At 33.0% G+C, this 22,223-nt stretch overlaps 2 protein-coding genes, 1 long non-coding RNA gene and 1 other non-coding gene across 5 annotated transcripts; 3 read left to right on the top strand and 1 right to left on the bottom strand.

Moving 5' to 3' along the window:
• Positions 1 to 967: 967 nt before the first annotated feature.
• Positions 968 to 1,074, top strand: LOC121210708 (small nucleolar RNA R71). Its single transcript, XR_005905821.1, has one exon. It is a non-coding gene; the product is annotated as a small nucleolar RNA R71 (small nucleolar RNA).
• An 8,424-nt stretch (positions 1,075 to 9,498) lies between these two features.
• Positions 9,499 to 10,187, top strand: LOC107923667 (monothiol glutaredoxin-S6). Its single transcript, XM_016853846.2, has one exon. It carries the CDS (start codon positions 9,588 to 9,590, stop codon positions 9,894 to 9,896), a length of 309 nt encoding a protein of 102 aa, XP_016709335.1. The 5' UTR covers positions 9,499 to 9,587; the 3' UTR covers positions 9,897 to 10,187.
• Positions 10,188 to 11,325: 1,138 nt separating this feature from the next.
• Positions 11,326 to 15,321, top strand: LOC121209756 (uncharacterized). Its single transcript, XR_005904856.1, has 2 exons — positions 11,326 to 12,222; positions 14,800 to 15,321. It is a non-coding gene; the product is annotated as an uncharacterized lncRNA (long non-coding RNA).
• A 1,242-nt stretch (positions 15,322 to 16,563) lies between these two features.
• LOC107922814 (BTB/POZ domain-containing protein At1g03010) lies at positions 16,564 to 20,536 on the bottom strand. 2 transcript variants are annotated; one of them, XM_016852985.2, is made up of 4 exons: positions 20,006 to 20,536; positions 19,012 to 19,078; positions 17,555 to 18,757; positions 16,564 to 17,444 (listed from the first exon to the last, which is right to left on the bottom strand). In XM_016852985.2, the coding sequence occupies exons 1-4, from the start codon at positions 20,095 to 20,097 to the stop codon at positions 16,905 to 16,907; spliced, it is 1,902 nt and encodes a 633-aa protein (XP_016708474.1). In that variant the 5' UTR covers positions 20,098 to 20,536; the 3' UTR covers positions 16,564 to 16,904. The 2 variants fall into 2 exon arrangements, with proteins under 2 accessions (XP_016708474.1, XP_016708475.1); XM_016852986.2 differs by lacking the exon at positions 20,006 to 20,536 and adding an exon at positions 19,174 to 19,952.
• Positions 20,537 to 22,223: the final 1,687 nt, after the last annotated feature.

Genomic DNA, 22,223 nt, shown 5'->3' with positions numbered 1-22,223 from the left:
CAATAAACGGTAAGTTAATATGTATTTTTTTAATAATTTAAGGAATTTACAGAATTGTTCGTCTGTGTGGTCTTTCTTTATCGCATTAGGGTATGGCACACAAGGTTTATACTCATTGCTTATCGATTTCTGTGTACCATTGCTTACATCAACCTTACCTTTATCTTCCACATTGACTTGCCTCAGTTTCGGTTCAGCTTCAACTAACCATTCATCATTGTGCACAGTAATGGCATGAAGTTGCTCCCTTGGGTTAGTTTCAGTGTTACTTGGTAGGCTACCTTGTGGTCGTTCAGAAATCAACTTAGCAAGCTGTCCTATTTGAGTTTCGAGCTCTTGGATCGACGCTTGTTGATTTTTAAGTGCAGTTTCAGTATTCTGAAAATGAGTCTCCGCTACTGAGATAAATTTTGTCATCATTTCCTCAAGGTTCAGCTTTTTCTCTGGCTGGTAAGGTTGTTGTTAGAAGCCTGGAGGGGGTGGTGTTCTTTGATTTCCTTGGCCTCCCCATAAGAAATTTGTGTGGTTCCTCCAACCTGCATTGTAAGTGTTACTATAAAGATTATTTTGAGGTCGAGGATTATTACCCATAAAGTTCATTTTCTCATTTTCCATGTTAGGGTCGTAGGATGGATAGTCTAAATTGCTCGTTCCACCTCCACTTGCATCACACTGTATTACTAGATGAACCTGTGAAGAACTGAATAAACCATCAATTTTCCTATTCAAAAGTTCTACTTAATTAGAAAGCATAGTAACTGAATCGACATTAAAAACGTCGGCTGCTTTCGTCGGCTTTGTCCTCATGACTTGCCACTGATAATTATTCAGTGACATCTCTTCTATAAACTCATAAGCCTCTTCAGGTGTCTTATCGTTAATAGTCCCACCGACAGCTGCATCAATCATCTATCTAATCGAGGGATTCAAACTGTTGTCGAAAGTTTGAACTTGTAGCCAAAGAGGTAACCCATGGTGAGGGCATCTTCTCAATAGATCCTTGTATCTCTCTCATGCATCATAAAAAGTTTCTAAATCTATCTGCACAAAAGAAGAGATATCATTCCTCAATTTAGTCGTTTTAGCTAGCGGGAAATATTTAAGCAAAAATTTTTCGGTCATTTGTTCCCAAGTAGTGATTGACCCTCATGGTAACAAGTTTAACCACTGCTTAGCTTTGTTCCTCAATGAGAATGGAAACAACCGAAGGCGAATGGCATCGTCAGAAACACCATTGATCTTAAAGGTTTCGCAAAATTCTATAAAATTTGCTAAATGAGTGTTTGGATCCTCGTCCTGCAAACCATCAAACTGAACAAACTGTTGTATCATTTGAATAGTGTTAGGTTTCAGTTCAAAATTATTTGCAGCAACAGCAGGCTTAACTATACTCGATTCAGTTCCTGTTAAGGTAGGTTTAGCATAATCATACATAGTACAAGGAGTAGGATTCTGATCTACTAGATTTGCAGCAACCACAGGAAGTAGCGGATTATTCTGATTTTCAGCCATCTCCTCGGTTGTGGTGTGAATATCGTCCTCTTGCCCTTCCTCTATGTATTGTAGTCTTCACCTTATTTCTCTTCGGTTTCTGCGAGCTGTGCTTTCGATCTCACTATCGAAAAGTAAAGGTGCTGACGGGTTTCTTCCAGTCATAAACTATAAAAACCTGCCATAAGTAAATAAAAGAAAATTTAGTAATTTAAGCAAAATTAAAAATTAAATTAAATTGCAATAAAAATAAAAATGGCTAAAGTAATAAAAATTAAGCGTTCCTAATATTTTAGTCCCCGGCAACGGCGTCAAAAACTTGATGGTTGCAAAACTAACTAAAAATTCTACTTAAGGCAAGCACACCTATCGAACAATAGTATAGTTATGGTGAGACCGGAAATATCGTATCCACGAGGACTAAAAGTACTAGTAATTACTATTTTCTTATTATCTAGCCTAAAATTTAAAAGAATGTTTTATCTAAAACTAATTATCTAATTAACTAAGATTGCGACAGATATTAAAGTTGAAAATTACTTTTTTGAAAACCAATGGAGAAGACAATAACAAAGAAAGAATCCACCTAGACTTCACTTATTACCTTTGAATTAGACGATTTATTCACTTGACTTAACCCGTAGAAATCCCTGATTTATGTTAATATCTCTCTCGAGACTAAAAACAACTGACTCTAAGTTGATTAATTGAAATCTCTTTCTAATTAAAACCTCTATTATCGCATTAACTTGATCTATGGATTCCCTTATTAGATTTGACTCTAATTCGGCAGATTTATGTTATCCTATCTCTAGGATTGCATGCAACTCCGCTTAATTATGAATGATCTACTCTTAAACAGGGACTTTTGCTCCACTGAATAAGCACATCAAAAACCTGAATTAATATCTTGGAATATTAAAGCAATAGTTCAATTCACAATTAAGAATAAGAACAAGTATTTATCATATAACTCAAATAATAATAAGATCCGTCTTAGGTTTTATCTCCCTTAGGTATTTAGGGAGTTTAGTTCATAATAATAATGGAAAACATCTCAAAGTTTGGGAAACAACAAAACATAAAGAAACCCAAAGAACTTCTAGGAAATTTGATGAAATTCTTCAGTCTTGATGTAGATCCTGCCTCTGAGGTGATTCTGATGGTTTTCCTTGAGTATTTTCTACCTTCAACTCTCCGCGTGTCCCCTAATCCTCTTCTAGGGTGTTTATATAGACTTTTGAATGCCCAAAATAGCCCAAAATTAGCCTTTTTCGAGTAAAACTAGACTTGGGCTCTACAGGGACACGGCCGTGTGCCACGCCCGTGTGAAGGTGCTCAGGCCGTGCGCAATTCTGACTTGGATTAATATCGACATGGCCATGGCACACGGGCGTGTGGTCTACCCATGTGGATCACCCATGTGGAAGTGCCTAGGCCGTGTGAAATACTGATTTAGGCCCAATTTGTCCGTTGTTGGCTCGTTTCTTGCTCTTTTTGCTATCCTAAGCTTTCCTGAGTATAAAACATGAAATTAAAGGATTAAGAGCATCAAATTCAATGAAACCAAGAAAAAATCATCCATAAATATGCCAAGCATGGGGTAAAAATATGTATATATTATGGTTTATCACTCTCCTACAGAGTAATTCATTATAATTTCTCCATAACAATAGATTATTTAAGTTCAACCTCACTCATGCTCGTTGCAACCTCACTCCCATACAATTATAATGATTGAACTTTTTCATAAAGATTTCCCCTGTGAAGGCTTAGCTCAAACTGTTACAACAATTTGATTACAACATAAGTTCATACACAAATGTTCCTAGTAATGAACAGTTTGTGTTCCCTAATTTTTGCACACATAACACACAAAAGGCAAGTTTCCATTACTGAACTTTTGCCCCAGTTAAACCTTTCATTATGAAATGAGATAAAGTAAAGATCTCCTTGAATTAATTTGTTTTGTTTTTTATCGTATATCTTAATTAAAGAAAGACAATCACACTAGATCACTTCGAGTTGTCTTTAATTGATTGGATTTCTTCCTCAAATTAATTATGAAATTTACTCCATAAAATCTCTTTAAAATGCAAAAAAAAAATGTCATATAGGACCCGTTAAAAGATGCCAACAAAATAGATAAATTTCTATTAGCTTAATTACTAAGTTACAATTGAGTACTACAACTTGTAGCACCAATAATATACAACATCTAGAAATAAGATGATGCTGAATTTGTGAAAAAGCAAAATCTCTTGATTAACTCTCTCAATATATTTTCTACTTTTGAAAGATTCTCAAATGAATCAGTTAAAACTTCAAGAAATTTATGACATTGCATTCTTGTAATTCATTTTATCAGCTTCCATGATACATTATTTTTAGGGGAAAAAAACATAAATGGATTAGGCTTGTGTTGTGAGTTGGGAGGGGAGAATATTTTGAGGCTTATCCATGCCTATAAAATTGGAGGATAAATGGAATTGTCCTTGCAAAAATGGCAAAGGCCAATATACTTTAGCCACAGTTGGAATGAAAAAAGCTAAGGAGAACAAAATTAGCTAAGCTAAGGTACCTACTTTGGCCCCTCCATAACCATACGAATCTCCACTTTGGCTTTACACAATAGGCAGCAGTATGAGTTGGTGCATCTGCTCCCACTACGTCATTTCTTTAGGCTTTAGCTTTAGCAGGCAAGAATCCTAGCCTTGTCTTTATGTTCTCAGTCTCAGCATGTGACATCTCCTCCTCTCCCACTTCACGCTCCGATTCTTGCATTCCATCTATCCGATACGTTTACATCACCAACATGCTAAAATACGTGCATTGATTCTCATACATACATTCAATCTAAATATATATATTTGTTGTGCCTTCAACCAAATGGGCTCGAGGTCCAAATCCCAGCCACCAGACAAGATTGAAGTAAGAACACTCAACCCAACTTGGGTTTTTTATTTTCTTTCAAGGGATGTTTATTTTCTATCTTATTGTCCTCTTCAAGTTTGCTGGCTTACACGTTTCAGAGTACCAATTTCGGTGCCCCTCTGACTTTATTTGCAGTTTTATCATAGCGTTTTAGCATAAAATTATCATTTTATAGCATTGGGAAAAATACAAAGCTCTGATCATCCACGCATGACACTGACATGCACATATACATACATACATACATACATACATACATACATACATACATACATACATACATACATATATGAAAAGATTCTTTAAGCAATTCTACGATGATATTATCATCTGGAAAAGGAAAATAAAGCTTCTCAAATGGGCTAGAGGGAATCAGGTCGAGTTGAGCAAGCATGCATGCAGTGGGACAGTACAAAAAAATGTTAAAATTGGATGGAAGACAGCAAAATGGAGCCTAGCAGAGCCAGCTTTTGGGCTAGTATTCTTAATTTACCTATCTACAAGTTTTAGCCCAAAAGCAGCCCAGTAGAAAGCAAGCAAAGCAGAGCGTAGAGCGATAAGCAGATAACAGAAGGAGCGATAGAGTTAGAAAAGGGTGAAACAAAAGAACAGGTGCAGAGCAGTGCCAGGCCAAAGGCGAAGTCCATCGTTTTCACATCAGAAAAAAGGATAAGAATATGGAATAGTGAGTCACGTGGTCGAAGAAAAGAAAGAAAGTAAAACAAGTGCTGGATTGGGTACAAATTTAGATATATATGCCCCTTGCTGTCATCCTCCTTCCCTCCGAATTTTGGTGACACTAAGATTCTGCTTCAAGATCAACATCGATTATATCTATATTTACATATTGAATTAACTTAGTTTCATTCATCAACAACACTGACAATATCATCATTCGTTTTGTAATGTGTCTTTGAATTTGCATCTTCTTATTATAACTACTTGGAAAAACAAATGTTGTAGAAAATTTTCTGATTTGCTATCTTAGGCTTAGCTCCAAAAACAGAAGCATCAGCGGGCGCGCCTGCCCTTCCACCATAAAAATGGTGAAGTTATAGTTTGGTATTTCCAAAAATTATAAAATTGTAACTTGTATGTTAATGTAACGATAGTATTACATTTTAATTCCTTAAAAATAATTTATAATTCAATTTTCACCCTTAAATTGTTACGCAAAATATGCAACTTAAGATCAATATCTCATTTTCTATGACATTAGAATAGAGCACATTTCAAAGGATCACAAATTAAAGCATTAAGTTGAAAAATGCTCATGATTCTTAACAATAATTGTTTTAAAAATACAATAGAAGGTTTCATAAATCAAGTCGACACAAGCTTAAGTGTAATATTAACACATTTTATGTTTCCTCAAATCTAACCTAAAAAAAAGGCTAAAATGTTGTCCAAGCTTGCTATATTTATAAATGACTAGCCAAACTCATTTTAATTTCGACCCAAGATTTTTAGAGTCGAACCTGATTAGACCACCAATTCTCAATTCATCCTGTTTAATTAAATAGATTATTTTAAAATTAAAAATATATATTAAAAAATTGGTTAATCAATTTTTAACCCAGCTCAGAGCAATTCGTAGGTCAGCAGATCTAACCCCTCTCTTTGAACTAGTACCCCAACCAGTTCTTAGTCCACAATTCCAATTCAGTTTAAACAACATTGGTTCGACCATTTTTTTTTAATTTTCTAAATATTTATATCATTTTTAATATAATATTAAATAGTTTTATATATTTTTCATTTATTTTTTTATACATATTTTTCATTTATTAAATTTGTATATGTAGGAAATTAATATGTTTTAATGTTTACATTATATTATTATATATTTCTAAATAAATTTAATTTTTATGTGTACTAAATTATATAATTTATAAAAATAACATAATATCTATACTATTATTTGAGCCCTTAACTGAGTTGGTGTCACGAATTACTTAGGCATTAGCTTGGTTAGGAAATTATGAAAATATCATTTATTAATTAAAATAAGTTATATTATTTTACTTTAATATTTTTATTTTAACAAAAACTAATAAAGATGCATATGGTGGGATTTGAACCTATATCAATTGAATTAATAAAACTTTAAATTTACCATTCAATCAAAGCTTCATTTTAATGTTTTTCATACATTATTATTAATTAGTTTCAATTTATATATTTTATTATTTATTATATGTTATATTCAAACATGCTGTTGTATTCTAAGTATGTAGTTTTCACACGCATATGCGTGTGATAGGTATATTAGTATTAATAATGTTGGTGTCAGAAGTTAACTTCACACCAACTCAAGTTTGATAATAACACCATGATAAATAATTGTATTCATTTAGTATTCTTAATTTGATGTATTTATGTGTTTAAATTTTATTTTACTTACAATTTAATCTAATTTTTTTCATTTTAATATTATATATATTTCATTTGTTATTAATTAGTTTCAAACAATATAATTTATTCTTTATTGTATATTATGCACCTTTGTATTCTAAACACGTAATTTTCACATGCATATGACTTATGATAGAATTTTTAATAATATATTACAAATTTAAAAAACAAAATGAGCCTAGCCAAGCGGATTTCATGCCTTGCATGTTTAAACTTAAACATGTCTCATATTTCAACTTATTTTTATTCTAAATCCTCCCAAATTTGGAGTGAATTTTACAAAGTTGGGGAAGTAATGAGTTATGGTTGCAATGTCTAGAGACTTCGCATTGTTCTCCTATTTTTTTTCGCAAATGATTCCCCCAAAGTTGACATTCCTCAACGAGTTCCCGTTTCTTTGCCATATATATGCACTTCTTGTCATCCTTGTCTCCATCTATCTCTCTTTCATGCATATCAAAGAAATTGCGAGTTCGAATCTCAATTAGTATGTACAAGTACGTCCTCTCCTATATGTGTGTATAAATATATATGCAGATATATGAGTTTTTATATATAGGTGTATATGCATATATATAAACATAATGTGTAGTGAAGATAGATGCTTAAATTGGTGAAGTGACCCTGCCCTTTCGCCTTTCCTCGAGCCAGGGTTACGCAAGCCCTATTTACTTATTTTTCTTTTTGGTGGAAAGCATTTTTGTCTGCCTATTGATATACGTGGTGATATCTGGTACTCAAAGATTATACATACGTACAATGCCTTTTTACGCTAAGAAAAGAAAAGCCAAAAAGAAAGTGAGAATTTTTTATGCTATCATCAGACAAAGAAGAGAAGCATATGCATCATACTTGTGATTCAAATTGGTGGGATTAAAAGTTCCAGGATATATAATTTCAGAGCAGGGATCCCAGTTGTTCTTACCTTAGATAGAGAGGTGATATTCTTTTTTAAAAAAATTATAAATATATATCATTGTCTATTTTCCGGAATATATTCTGACTCAATAAACTAATACTTAAAAAAAAAAAAAACTATGCAGAGAGATATAATATAATCCCACACATCAGACAGATGATGATGAGATGAAATCCAATACCCCACTAGTTCCCCCATTAGTTCCTTGAAGATCTCTCCTATGGAAAGTCAGAGGAGTTTTAACAAAAACAAGCACTAATTTATTAATAGACTTGTTAGTGTCAACACAATATTTTAACTTCATGTAATCTTTTTTTTTTTTAAAGAAGTATTATCTTCATTGATTCTTTACATTCAAATCTTTTGATAACATGGAATTTGGAACAGAAAGAGCAACACACAAAGTGGCATTTATCTATAAGGATTGGGTGGCATTGCTTTAGACTTTTTATAGGCTTATTTTTATCTCCCGATGCCCACGAGGTTTCGAACTTTCAATATAATCAAAACTGAAAAAAAAAAAAAGAAAGAAAGATAAACAGCGCAGGCAGCTAAATCACCGAAAGCTAAGTGGAATACTAAATTTGGCATGAGTTCAATAGCAGATAATTGTGGCAAAGATATTTTAAGAATCCTAAGCTGGCGATTAGCCAACCCTTTGCTGTTGATTGATTATATACGCAGGTACTGCAAATAGTATCGTTGTTTGCATGCAATAGTATATAGGCTTTTGGGGGGCACAGATGGGTGTTTTTTCATATAAACGTTGTACTAAAACCGACTTTCGGATGCTTAATTACTAAAACTAAATCCACACTTTTTTTTTTCCATTTTTCAATCCAAATCATATGGCTTATACTGTTATAAGTATATGGCATATCCAACAGTTTGTAGCACTAACAATGGTGTTCCATTTGATAGAATATCTCAGCTTTCTTTCTTTCTTTAATTCCTTTTCCAGGAAAATAATAAATTATATGCAATCAATCAATTAATTAATTAATGATTGTGTTGAGGGGGAGTTAGATAATGCTGTGGGTCCTCAAGGCATCTGATCTTCTTCTTCCTTATTGTACGGACATTACGTTTGGTTTTCTTTTAATCCTTCAATGCTATTAAGGGCAATATGTAGCTTTATAGTTAGCATCTTTCCAATTTCCTATCTCTATGCTTGGCTTTCGGTTAAACTTGTGGGAATCTTGTTATGGGGAAAAAAATTAAAGTTCCATCCAACTGGATAAACCCAACTTCTTTTTCCACTTCAGCAGAGATGCCACAAAAGATAGATATAATGTATAGATAGTTCTAGGATGGGAAACTACAATGCACAAAGAAAGGAGGACCAAAAAATTAATTACCTGGATGGAATACATTTAAATTCCTTTTCTGTAACTTTAGTTACCTTAGGACTCAAACTAAATCTTGAAAAGCAATTTGTTTTAGTATGGCATATTAGATTGGTTGTGATTACAATCATGCATGGTAACAATGTGGGTTAAGGATAGTGAAGTCATTTATAATGTATTTATTGTCACATGTTGTGCATTAGCATACTGTTATATATGCAACTTGTTATTAACTCAATTTAATTAGATATAGATGTCTTTATCAAGTAATCATCAGGGGTAATATAGGAATGATAAAGAAATTTATTGTATTTTATTCCTTTTCTATATTAATATCTCTGTTCAAAGATAGTATAAATAGGTGTTCAGGGTGCTTAGGTTCCTCATGAGACTGAAGCAGATTAAACATTCAAAGTCCCCAAGAAGCTCCACAGCACACTCACACATTTGAAGGTACTTTTTTTTTTCTCTGTTGCATAATAATGGAAGCAGTTACAAGGATGGTAGCTGACAGACCAGTGGTGATCTTTAGCCGGACCACATGTTGCATGAGCCATACCATCAAGACACTGATAAGTGGGTTTGGGGCAAATCCAACAGTTTACGAGTTGGACGAAATCCAAGATGGGCAACAAGTTGAAAGGGCACTGCAGCAGATGGGATGTAAGCCCAGTGTACCAGCTGTTTTCATAGGGCAGCAACTCATTGGGGGTCCCAATCAAATCATGACCCTCCAAGTGAAGAACCAGCTTGTCCCAATGCTCATGAGAGCTGGTGCCATATGGATTTGACACAGGCATGCCATAGCTTTCTATAAACAAAACTCAAATAAGTGATATGGCTTTGTCTGTATTTCCTATTGGTTTCTGTAGTATATACAATGAAAATACTGTCAATGTTTAGATACTTTTTGCAGAGCAACCCTTGTACACCGTTTTTGGGGCTGGCCAGGATTATAGAGTCATAGAATTTTCCTTGGTACTAAATTTAGGAGGAACTTGTATTATAACTTGGCCATGTAATATCATCCTTGTCTATGCTAAAATAAAGCTATAAAAATATATCTACTATTGTATGCTGCAGCTAATGGCTTCAACCTTGGACTTTGAATTACAGTGTTGAGCTCTTTAATTGTGTAGTAATTGGAATTTGAAGATTAACTAAGCATATTAAGTAATCCAAAAAAGAATATATATGTGTATATATATTAATTCAGCAGTAAACAACAATTACTGGGGAAGTCGAGAAAGAGCAAGATTTCCTGGGTTTTTTCAAGGCCAGTAACTCAAAAAAGGAATTGTAAAATTACAATGCTGAGAAAGCAAATACAATGGAGGCTCAAGGGCTGCCGGATCAATCTTGAAGGGCTAAAAGATCAGATCAGGCCATAGCATTAGCAGCTCATTGTGAAGGGTCCTTCCCATTTTAGCTGGAACTGCTAGTGTTTTGTCAGACTTTGTTTTTCCCCTCAAAGCAGGGCGGTCCTTGCCTGTAATAATTTTTTCTCCATATATGCAAGCAGCAAGCCTATACCAACGCCATGCTACAAAACCATAAATTTTATAGAGAACATTGCTTGGTTTTTTGGTCATCATTTACGTAACTCAGAGAATGCCATTGCTAAGTAATTTCCAAGTAGCTGGCCCGCCTAAATCACAGGAGTGAATAGAAGGTGGTATAGATTTTCTTAGTCTTGAGTTAATTGATTCAGGTGAGATTAATTACTACAGCTGTAAAATTAAAATAAGTGATGAGATAAAATGGTCATTTATACTTGCAATAAAATTTGTCTAGATTAAAATATGCAGTACCAGTGAGGTGTATGTTCTCACTTATAGTGTGCCAAAAGCTGCTGTTGTGAGATCGGAGAAAAATCTCCTTCATAAAATGCCAAAATTCCATGGCAGCAGCTGAAGTTAAAGGTGTCAAAGGTTCAATTATTGGATTCAAGTGATCTATAAATTAAATTCAATGAAGTTCCTTATTTACCGCTGATGATAAAAAAAAAGTAATTACAAGTTAAATCCCGATAACAATAAATGAAAAGATGTAAATAGATTAGAGGTCAGTCATTGTACAATTAGAGGCTGATGTTAATGGAACTCTTTTTTTATACTTCAAAAGAAATAGAGAATTCAAACAAAAAATGCTTCCAAATTAAGCCGTATCTTTAAACGCAAAGCTGTTCGTCAAGATTATTCTCCAATCACAAACCAAAGACCTTGTTTGCCTCCTCAGGTTGACACCTATGGGAGTTGATGAATTGAGATGAGGAATTGAACCATAAAAATATGGAATATAGGAAGGGAATCGATTGATCTGATAGAAGATAAAAGCAACTTTCAATGTCTTTGAACATCCACCCTAGCTCAGGTGTCTCAACATTAATGGAGCCACTTCAAGGAGAGAATCGTGTGAGATAAAAAGAAAAATTCCATCTTTTCATATCATACTCAATCTTGTCTAAAATTTTTTATTTTACTATAGCCCCTTTGTTTCTGAGAATTTTGGGCAAAGAAAGATGAGCCATTTTGTCATATATTTTGAGCGATCAATTTTATTTGGTGATTTTGGAGGACAAGGATTTAGCATCAGAGAGCGCCCCCCACCAAAAGTTTTGCTCTATCTAGTGATTAAACCTGTAACAACTGTTCAGCTACGTAATCTTCATTAACGTAAAGGAAAAGTGCATTTGTTGACCGTTTGAGAGCGATACGGTGGCGTAATATATTTACAATTTATAATCTTTCAAAAACGCCGTCTTTTTTGTTCTATAGTTACATTTCTCAATCAGTTCACGAGCCGTATCTTTTGCCTCGCGAATTTTGTCGGCGGATAACTTGTGCTCAGCGATTATTCCCAGGTTGTAATAGCCTTGACTACAGTGTATATTTCTTGCTCCAATTGCTTGAAAAGATCAAGATGATTCAAAATTTTCAATCTCGGAAACCCTAAAGGGGCGTAAGGATAATGCAATGCAAAGGCTGGGTTTTGAAATACCGGAAGAGCCCCAGGATGGGTTGCGCAATTGAGAAAGAGGTACGCGCATCTTATGCGCACCGGTTCCATCCCAACAATGAAGCGACCATCAATTTCAGCGCGACGTTTGGATGTAAGGTAACTGAAATACAGCGTTTTCTTTTGAGTTAATTTTGACAGAAGTCCCCAAACTATTTTTCTGATTTCAAATTAGTCCTTATATTTCAAAACATTCATTTGCAAACTATGGTGGTTACATTAATAAGTACATTTCATTACAAAAATCATTAAATTTCTCATTAAGTAATATATCAAAACTTATATAATATAATTTAAAATGAAAATGAAAAAGAAAAAAATGTCAAAATGAACATTTAATAAAAAGAAAATAAAATATTGCCATATTTAAAAAAAATAACAATAAACTAAAACTTTGAAAAGAAATTTGTTTATTTTGTTTTTATTTTTAAAAAAATTATATCACAATATTTTAGTTTTTAAATTTTTCATTTATTTAAATTATGTCATAAAAGATTTAGGGCATCATATGACAATTAAGTAAAGATATGATTTATATAACCTCATAGCTAAGTTTAAAGACTAATTTAGAATAGGATAAACTACACCATTAGTCACTAAATTACGAGTAGATTTTGATTTTGGTCACTTAATTAAAAAGAGTTACAATTTGGTCACTAAATTTTTTTTAAATTATTTTTTTGTCACCCAATTGTTAAGTGAACTTTTTTAATTAGTGTAATAACAATTCCAATCTTTAGTTTTTATATTTTTTTTATCAATTTGACCATGATTATATATAAAATGATAAAAAAATATTTTTTTAAATTTAGAAAATTCTAAAAAATAAAATTAAAATTGAAGCAATAAAAATTTCAAAAATAAATAAAGTAAGAGAAAAGCATTTTAAACCTCTAAATTTTCTCTCTATAATATCCAATACTCGCTCTTTTAAAAAAACATATAAAAATTAAAGAAAATAAGCAAAATTATTGGCTCTTTATTTTTTACCTATTTTGTTTCTTTATATAGCTATTTCATTATAAGAAAAAAAATTCAAAATATAAGTTGTTTTTACAATTTAGGTTTTGAAAAATAACTCGAATTGAAATTTTGAATTGAATTTAAGAAAGTATGTGGTATATTTTATATTTTCTTGGTTAAAGAAATGGCATCAAAGTCGATTTTACAAGTCTCTTTTATATAAGTTCTAGATGTTTTTTAAGGGCATGGAACTTTGCTTGAAGATATACTAATTTGGTTTTGAGAAACAACGAGGTAATGATCTAATTTTTATTGATTTTGTTCTATTTTTAACTTGTTATCAGATTTTATTAAATGATAATTTTCTTTATTTCTCATTCATACTTGTTCTTCAATAACAATGTTTTTGAGATTTTAACTTTTTAGAATTTTTCTATAGAATTTTTTATTTTTTAAATAACTTTAAGTTCTTTAAATAAGTTTTATATAGAATCAAGTTCAATTGACAAAAATATATAAAAGTTGATGACTTAAATTTGTTATTATATCAATTAAAAAAGTTTCACTTAATAGTCAAGTGACCAAAAAGCAAAATTTCAAAAACTATAGTGATTAAATTGTAACTTTTTCAAAAACGAAAACTTACCTCTAATTTAGTGATTTGTGTAATTTACCTTTTTAAGATAAGGATTATAGTTTAAGGTGGAATTAGCCCTTTTTTTTATAGTGGTTGTGTAGCTAATTTTTTTAAAAAGATGTGCAGTGCAAACGAGCAATAACTTATTTATCTATAATATATTTTAATTTTTAAATGAATTAATATTATGAATCAATTAGATTTGAAAAATGATTAAAATCATATTCTTTTATAAAATAACCATTAATATATGAGAGTTTTTTACTTTTATCTTTATTTTATCTTTTATATTAAATCAATAAAAATCAATTTATCAATAAATATGGGATATAATAGTAAAAACATTTTACATTTTCATTAGAAAAATTCAGGTTCAAATCTTAACATCGATATTATTAAAAAAGAGTCATTAATTCTAGGTGCATTTAGTATTAATTCTAATTGGGACAAAAAACACTTTTGGACAAAAATATTCCTAAAACAAGTTGCTTTTTGAGAGAAAAAAAATATTCTTCTAAGTCAAAAATTGATTCAAAAACACTTTTTCAAAAGTTAAAAATTTTAACTTTCCCCTAAAGTATTTTTGGAAGTAAAACGTATAACACACCTGTTTCTTTTCTAATGCTATTTATTTTTATTTATAACATTTGACATCATACATGCAAAATCGAGTGAGATTGGAATTAGGTATGATATTTTGTTTTCTAATCAAAGTAATTATTTATTACTATGGTATATATTGAAAAATATGAATTTGGTAATTTGGTATTAAATAGAGTGTCCACTTTTTTCTCATCAAATCTATATGAAAACAATTTTTATATTTAAAGTGTTGGTAATATATTAAATTGTTTATCTAAGCTAATATTGATTGCATTATCGATATCTAGCTTATTATGGAAAATTATAGTACTTGGGGAATATTATATTAGTGATTGCGTTGAATCGAAATTATTCTGATAAACCATAAAAGTAATATATTTTAATCTCATGTTTGGCATATTTTTGGATGATTTATTATGTGAATTAGTGAATTTGATTCTCCTAATCCTTTAAATTTATGTTTCTATACTTAGGTGAGCATAGGGAAGTGAAAGGAGCAAAAAAGGGGCCAAAATCAAACAAAAAGAGTTGTTTTCAGGAACTACACGGCCTAGGCACTTCCACACGAGCTAGGCACACAACCGTGTGAGCCACACGAGCTAGCCGCACGCTCATGTGCAAGCCGGTGTCGATTTCGAACTCTGCTTCTCTTTTATATAGAAAAAGATAATTTTTAGGGTTTTTGAGCATTCTAAAGTTTATAAATACATATTAAAAGAGAACTAAAGGGAACACGCAAAGTACAACGAAGAAATGACTCGAAGAACGTCGTCGGAATCAACTCAGAAGCAGATCTTCTTCAAGATTGAAGATCTCCATTCAAATTTCCTTCGAAGTTTTATTGGGTTTCTTATGTCTTGTTGTTATTCTGATTTTGAGATGTTTCCCTCTCAGATTACAACTAAATTCCCTAGATACCTAGAGAGGATGAAACCTATGATGAATCTTATTATTTAATTTTTGAATTACATGATAAATACTTGATTTCTTGTTCTCAATTATGTATGCTTATTTCATGTTTTGATATTTTTAGGATATTGATTCATGTTAAATGTGTTTATTCAGTGGAGTAAAAGTCCCTATTTAAGAATAGATCTAGCATAATTGAGTGGAGTTGCATGCAATACTAAAAATAGGATCACATAAATCTACCCGATTAGAGTCAAATCTAATAGGGGAATCCATAGATTGAGTTAATGCGACAATAAGGGGTTTTAATTAGAAAGAGATTTCAATTAATCAACCTAGAGTTAGTTGTTCTTATTCTCGAAAGAGATATTAACATAATTTAGGGATTTCTACGGATCAAGGCACAAGTGAATAAATCGTTTAATTCAGATCCAGAATAATAAGTGAAGTCTAGGTGGATTCTTTCTTGGGTATTGTTTATCTAATTGGTTTATTCGATTATTTTCTTAATTCACTCTCTGTCGCGTTCTTAGTAATTAGTTTAAATAATTTTAGATTAAAAATCATTACTTCAATTTATCGGCTAGATAATAAAAAGATAGTAATTATTAGTACTTTTAGTCCTCTTGGATTCGATATTCCTGACTCATCGTAGCTATACTACTATTCGATAGGTGCGCTTGCCTTTGTCGTAATTTTAGTTAGTTTAGTGACTCATCATATTTATGAAAATCCTTTGGATCATAGACTTTAGATTCCGTCGTGATTTAATTGGATGAGTTGCCAAGAGTCTATATTTACATTTTATGTTATTGTTACAATGCATTATATTTATCATATTGCTTTATTAGTGTGATTGATATAGATCTTAATATGTAAGCAAGTCTCAAAATTAAGTCTATATATTCGGGAGACTTGCATAAGTGATTGTACTAAGAGATTTAGGCACTTAATCTACTTCTGAGAATATTATTGTATGAGTGTTATTTTGATAGTAAAACCTTGTGGTTTTAGTTGTTGAATTCACAAGAGGTGAATTGAATGTTAAGAGTATGGGCTCTACAAAGTACAAGGGTAAGTAGGTTCATTTTATATTATTGTTGAAGAGATTAAATATTTCTCACAGAGCTAGTTTCCGCAAACATCAGAAATCGAACTACTTAAATAACTCCGTATTTTGTATGTTTACTATTTTGCATTTGGTGATTGAACGAGTGCCCACTGCCTTAAACACCCCTGCACCTAAGCGAATTGTTTCTTAGCGTTAGGTGTTTCAATATATGTAACTTTCAGTTTGCTATCAAATATCTAAAAGAAAACTGCTTGTATGAAAAGTAAATGTGTAGATTTACATAAACTCTAATTATTCCAACCTTTACATGTTGCCAAGAAGGTTTTATATAAGTGAAGAAAATTTTGATGGCTTAATAGCTTGTCTGCCTACTTTCATTCATATACAGGTTATCACAGTCGCACATTTGTCAAATAACTATCACTGACTTAAAATACACAAATTAAGACTGTGTATGCCTGGCTTTGCCTCCAAACTCTTTTTCAAATGTTAAGGCAATGATTTCAATGAACTGAAGAAAGCAACCCCAGAATCCAACACTCAAATCCCACACTACATACAATTTCGGTTTCAGTGTTTTAGACCTTTTTACAATGGTCATGATACTGAGTAACGCCATCTCCTCTGGGACAAGAACCGAGATTCTGAATTTGCTTTACTCCCTGCAGCCTTCATATTGTTGATCCTGAACAAGGAGTTTAGCTTTCTTAGTTTCCTGGTGATTGATTTGAGCAACTTGTTAGTAGGATGGGATTCCACCATCTCTTGTTTCATTGACACATGATCTTTTTCTAGGTCGGTTAGCCTCATTCTCATCCTTGCAACTTCTAGTTTCAGTTCCCGGTTCTCTCTTCTCACTGATGCATAGTTATCTCTGGGTGAGATAGCTCCACTTCCCACGCCACTGCTCGAACGTTGAGGGAACTGACTATTGGTTGCACCGAAGAAAAATGGATTGTGGCCTCCACTCATTGCGTTCCTAAGCCTGATTTGCTCGAAATATAACACTTGGACAGCCATTTGCACCGGCAACCTTTCGTTCTGTGCTGCATGGCTACAGGCTTCTTGAGATAGTTTCTGACAGTCTATGGTTTTGCATAGTCTGTAGCGTTCGGTGTCCTTCATGTTTGGATGAACCTGTAAAGGGGAGCAGAAAATGGTTTTAAGAGTCTGCAAATGAAATTTATGAAATGCCTAAAGATAACTTGGCTATGGAACTACTTAATGCTTTCATGTGAGAGCCTCACCTTGAGGAAAACATCGACGGCTCTGTATAATCCATCGCTAACTACGCGAGCATGGTCTGGAAGTAATTCTGTGAGTGCTATAAATTTCAGTGGCGACAAGTTTGTGTCTAGTGCAACTTCAGCAAGGTAAGTGTCTAGTAACTTGGATACTTTGAGGATTGAACTTTGTTTGGGAGACCTTGGGCTGTCAAAATCATATGCCATATCATTTTCATCTCTCAAAGGATCTTCCTCATCCTCTTCCTCATCCTCATCCAAATTCAAAAAGATGGAGAAGATCCTTAGGATTGACTCTGTATCATACATGGCTGTATGACTGTTTCTGTGTGAATTAGCTGGTATTAGGATGTCTTCAAGAATTGCTTGGTCTAGTTGCAGACCGATCCGCCTCTCCAAATCAGATTTGCAAGAAGTGGAAGCGGATGAGGCTATTGCAGTTTTCAGTAAACTGGAGAGAAATGCCATGGGAACTGGGCTCTTTCTTGATTGAGTTGGCAGTAAGTTAACCATGGCTTCAACGACTACCCTTTGTTTTCTTTGCAGCTCCAAATCGAACATGCTTCCCTTTACCAAGTGAGGGTCCCTGACAGCCAATCCTTGAAGAGAATCATGGGTGTAATTTATCAAAATTTTGCTGATCATATCCTGGTTTAGACCCTTGGACTTCACTGCTAATATAACTCGCTGGAAGAAACTGAGGTTAAGAACTGCCAGAGACTTTCCCCACCAATCAGATGGCGTTTCTGGTGCCACATTCGACATAGCTTTTGATGGAAAGTTGTGATCAAGTTTCAATAAGCCTGAAGTGAGCTGCTCTTTGCATGCGTTGTTCGCGATTGCATTGATGAGCCTGTTAACAAGGTTGATCTCTTCAGATATAGGCAAGAGGCTTTCACAATGGTGAAGAACTGATATCGAGCTTGATATGTTCGGGAGTACCATGTCCTTCAGATAAGCTTCTGTACGAGCTTCCAGGTTCTTGTCAGCAAACTCTTCTGTCATTTCCAGGAAATTTGATGCACATCTTAACATTGCAACGTTTGATAACATAATCTCAACATTTATTCCGTAGCAGAACTTCGCAGCTAGCTCAAATGCTTCTGATCCACCCGGAATAGAAGAAAGATTTATGTGTGAAATCTTTGCATCCTTTGTGTCCACCAACAGCTTCTTGATTCTTCCACTCCGAGAAACCAGAGGGAACTGAAAAGAAAATTTTCAACTACATGAGTAAAGCTTCTATTACAATGGTGTAACCAGTTTCTAGGCCACAACAAGGTAGAGATCTTTCAATTTTGAGAATGCATAGTAAAACATTGTTAAATTTTGGACTTTACACAATCACAAAAAGGATTCCCATGTTTTTGTGGTTCAAAGGAAGCATAATACTATACTTGTAGGCACCATGATAATTAAACATTTGCTGCTAAAAGATGCCAAAACAGATTTCACCGTACCTTGTGAAGTGCAAAGCTTGATGCTCCTACCTCAATAGTAAGATCACTGGAAACATCAAAAATAGGCCTGCAAGATAAGATAACTAAGATTAAATGATGCTGCATAGAGACTAAAACCTAGGTATAGCAAAGAAAAAAAGAGAGATATGAAAGCATTTCTACATGTTTGTTAGTGCCAATAATTTAGATGTCAAATTGTTGCTTTTGCCATAGACTTTCATTTCCATGCTTGAACCCATAAATCCCCTCTTACTGGTTTAGTCAGTTGTAAGCTCGTTTGATATTCATTGGACATCTCAACCTATCCAAGGTTCAACATGAAGGGCCCAGATGGGAATACTGACAAGAATAAGGTCACATTGCTATTAAAAGGATAAAAACATTGAAAAGCACACACACTGCTGAACTGATTTTGGTTTGGAGATGGAAAACTATTAAGCTACTTTACTGAGTTGCATCCATCCATCCATATGGGACCCTTTGATTTTTATTGGATATTTGCTGCAGTAATATGTGAGAAGCAAGAAGGCTTGTCAGGCTGAGTTAACTGTTGTATGACTTTGTGATACAAGTTTGAGGGACTGTTGAAGGGGGAAATCAAGAGGAATTATTGTAGGATAAGAACACATCCCCCCATTCATCCGGCATAATACGGACGACCCTGGTGGGGCTGTTAATTTTTATAGAAGACTTCAAAGCTGAAGATCACTTCTCAAAGGGGTTCATCTGTCACATTCGACCCTGACAGCTCTGTAATCCAGGCTTATCAAGCAAGTGGTGCTGTCTAAATTTTAATTTACTAGAGGGACCTCAAATACCAGCATTTATTGACTCCATGTTAACTACCCAAAGCTCCAAAGCTCAATAAAAAAAATAGAAACAAACCCTGATTATATATGTTATGTTAGTGTAAAAACCACAGTGCAAAACAGAGCTATACTTTTGGCATACAAAAAGCAGGAAATAAGAAGAAGAAGAAGAAGAAGAAAGTTACCATTCAGTGGCATGCCTGATACTGGAACTTTGACGAAAAGATCTCTTTCCTGACAGACTGGGTTTCAGTTCAGCAACAGTAACAACACCCATCTTTCTTACAAACAAACCTGACAAAATCCCAGATTTCAGCCCCACCAAGATGTTCTTTACTCCTCGGAGAATCCCAACTGTTGTTGGTGCAACATTTTCTAGCAGCCCCAAATATCTCTCTGTGTCTCTCTTAGTTCAAATGTTGAAAACAGTTCATGGTTCAGATGCTGACAGGTTTTTTAAGGACACACTAATTTCTCTCACTCTTTCTCCTTGGGATACCAAAGGCAGGAGTGAGGTAAAAGTCACACATGAATGAACTCATGCAGGAATAAAGGGTAATGATGACTTTGAAATAAATAAATAAATATATATATAAGCATACTTTTAATGAGTGCTTATAATAATGTGTGCTTAGTCTAAAGTCAAGAATGTGCTCGAGTGAGCTTTGCACTTTTCGGTGAGAGTGGCCTTTTTTGACATGGGTTTTTGTTTAATTGCAGGATTCCTGTTGGGGTTGCAATGCTTTTAGGGGATGTAATCATTGATAGCGAAAGTAAATCCAAAAAAAAAAAAAACCATAGCTTAATTTAACTCTACTACGTCACTTAATTACATTATACTTATATTATAGCCTATTTACGCCCCTAAAGCCTAGGCCACAATCACTATGACATTACCTTAACAACTACAATTTCTTGTCAGATTCTGTTCCTTTTGCCTTAAAACTTTTTTGCCAACACTTCTAGTTTCGTACTGTTGATTTTGGGCAAACATTTTCTTCTTCCCACTTTTTTTTTTTTTACCCTTAAAGGAGAGAGGAGAACAGTGTTTATGATTTTAAGTATGAGAAAACTAAACCCTGGTTGAAAATGTTCAGACCACAAAAACCGAAACATCCCTGCATGTAGATGTAAATTTTGTCGGATTAATTATAATGTCAAGCTCCACTTTACCTAATATGTGTTTGTCTGGGTAGAGCGAGTGGGTATCCTCAATTAGCCACAAAGTTTTGTGATCTAATACTAAGATGATTTGATTTCATCATTTCCTCTTTTTTTAATATTTTCTTGGTTAGGCTTGATAATATATATATATTTGGCTTTCCTTCCCTTTGTCATGCATGACTGTAACCAATCCGAGGAAATAAATGTTTTAAATTAATAGTTTGCATAAATTTTGAAATATATTTGTATTGTTTCAACCACAAAGTCATTAAAAATTATAGCATATGCTTACTAATAAAGAGTTATTATTATTTATAAGTGATAAATTGTCTCTATTACTAAAAATTATATTATGGTCATGATAGTTTAGGGATTGTATAAAAATAATTTTTTTTTTGAACAAATATTTTATTAATAATAAATGTTACTATTCAAATAGATATTTATTAAATAATTATATTTTTATGCAGAGAGATGAAAATTTTTGTAGTTAAATTTCATTTGTAGGCACAATGTGAAAATCATATGAATAAAATTTGCTTTTGTTCTCTCACATAAATTATATTCAATGATCATTCTATAAAAAATAACTATAGAAATTATTTATAGAAACTGTCTTGTTATATATACCATGCTCAATAAACTATTTTTGTCATTGCAAACACACAAATAGTCATTAAATTTCATTATATCCTCAAGACCCATTTACTTACAATTTATTTGTACACCAAAGAAACGCATAGAACCATAAAAATAAATAAACAGCATAATTACAGAGCTTAAAACCTTTATTATTTTCTCATAAATTCATCTTTTTAACATCACACACCAACATTATCTCCGCATCACGAAGATGTTGTATTGTAACAAAATACCTTTTCATTTTGCTTTTTCATGCCATTCCTTTTGAGCAAGGACTTAAATCATATATGTTTGAAACAGCCAAGCAGGTGTGAATGCCTATTGGCAATGAGGAGCCGCATCAAGGGAAAGCTTAAAATATTTGGAAACAACATTATTAGACGGCCACCTGAAGCATTAATCATGAGAAAGGTGGCAATATGCCATAAATATTAACACCAAATATAAATACATATGACACATCACACTTATTCTGAGAGTTACCTTACCACTTCCTCAACTTTTGGCTTTCTGAAATATTAACAATCATAATTGCAAACCCAAGGCTTTATTATGTACAGAATCTCGATTCTTTTATATTTATCTTTTTACTAACTA

This window comes from Gossypium hirsutum, chromosome A11 (genome assembly GCF_007990345.1).
Source record: "Gossypium hirsutum isolate 1008001.06 chromosome A11, Gossypium_hirsutum_v2.1, whole genome shotgun sequence".
Lineage (NCBI taxonomy): Eukaryota > Viridiplantae > Streptophyta > Magnoliopsida > Malvales > Malvaceae > Gossypium > Gossypium hirsutum.
The sequence above is the reverse complement of the archived record's forward strand: the minus strand, read 5'-3'. Positions and strand labels throughout refer to the sequence as shown.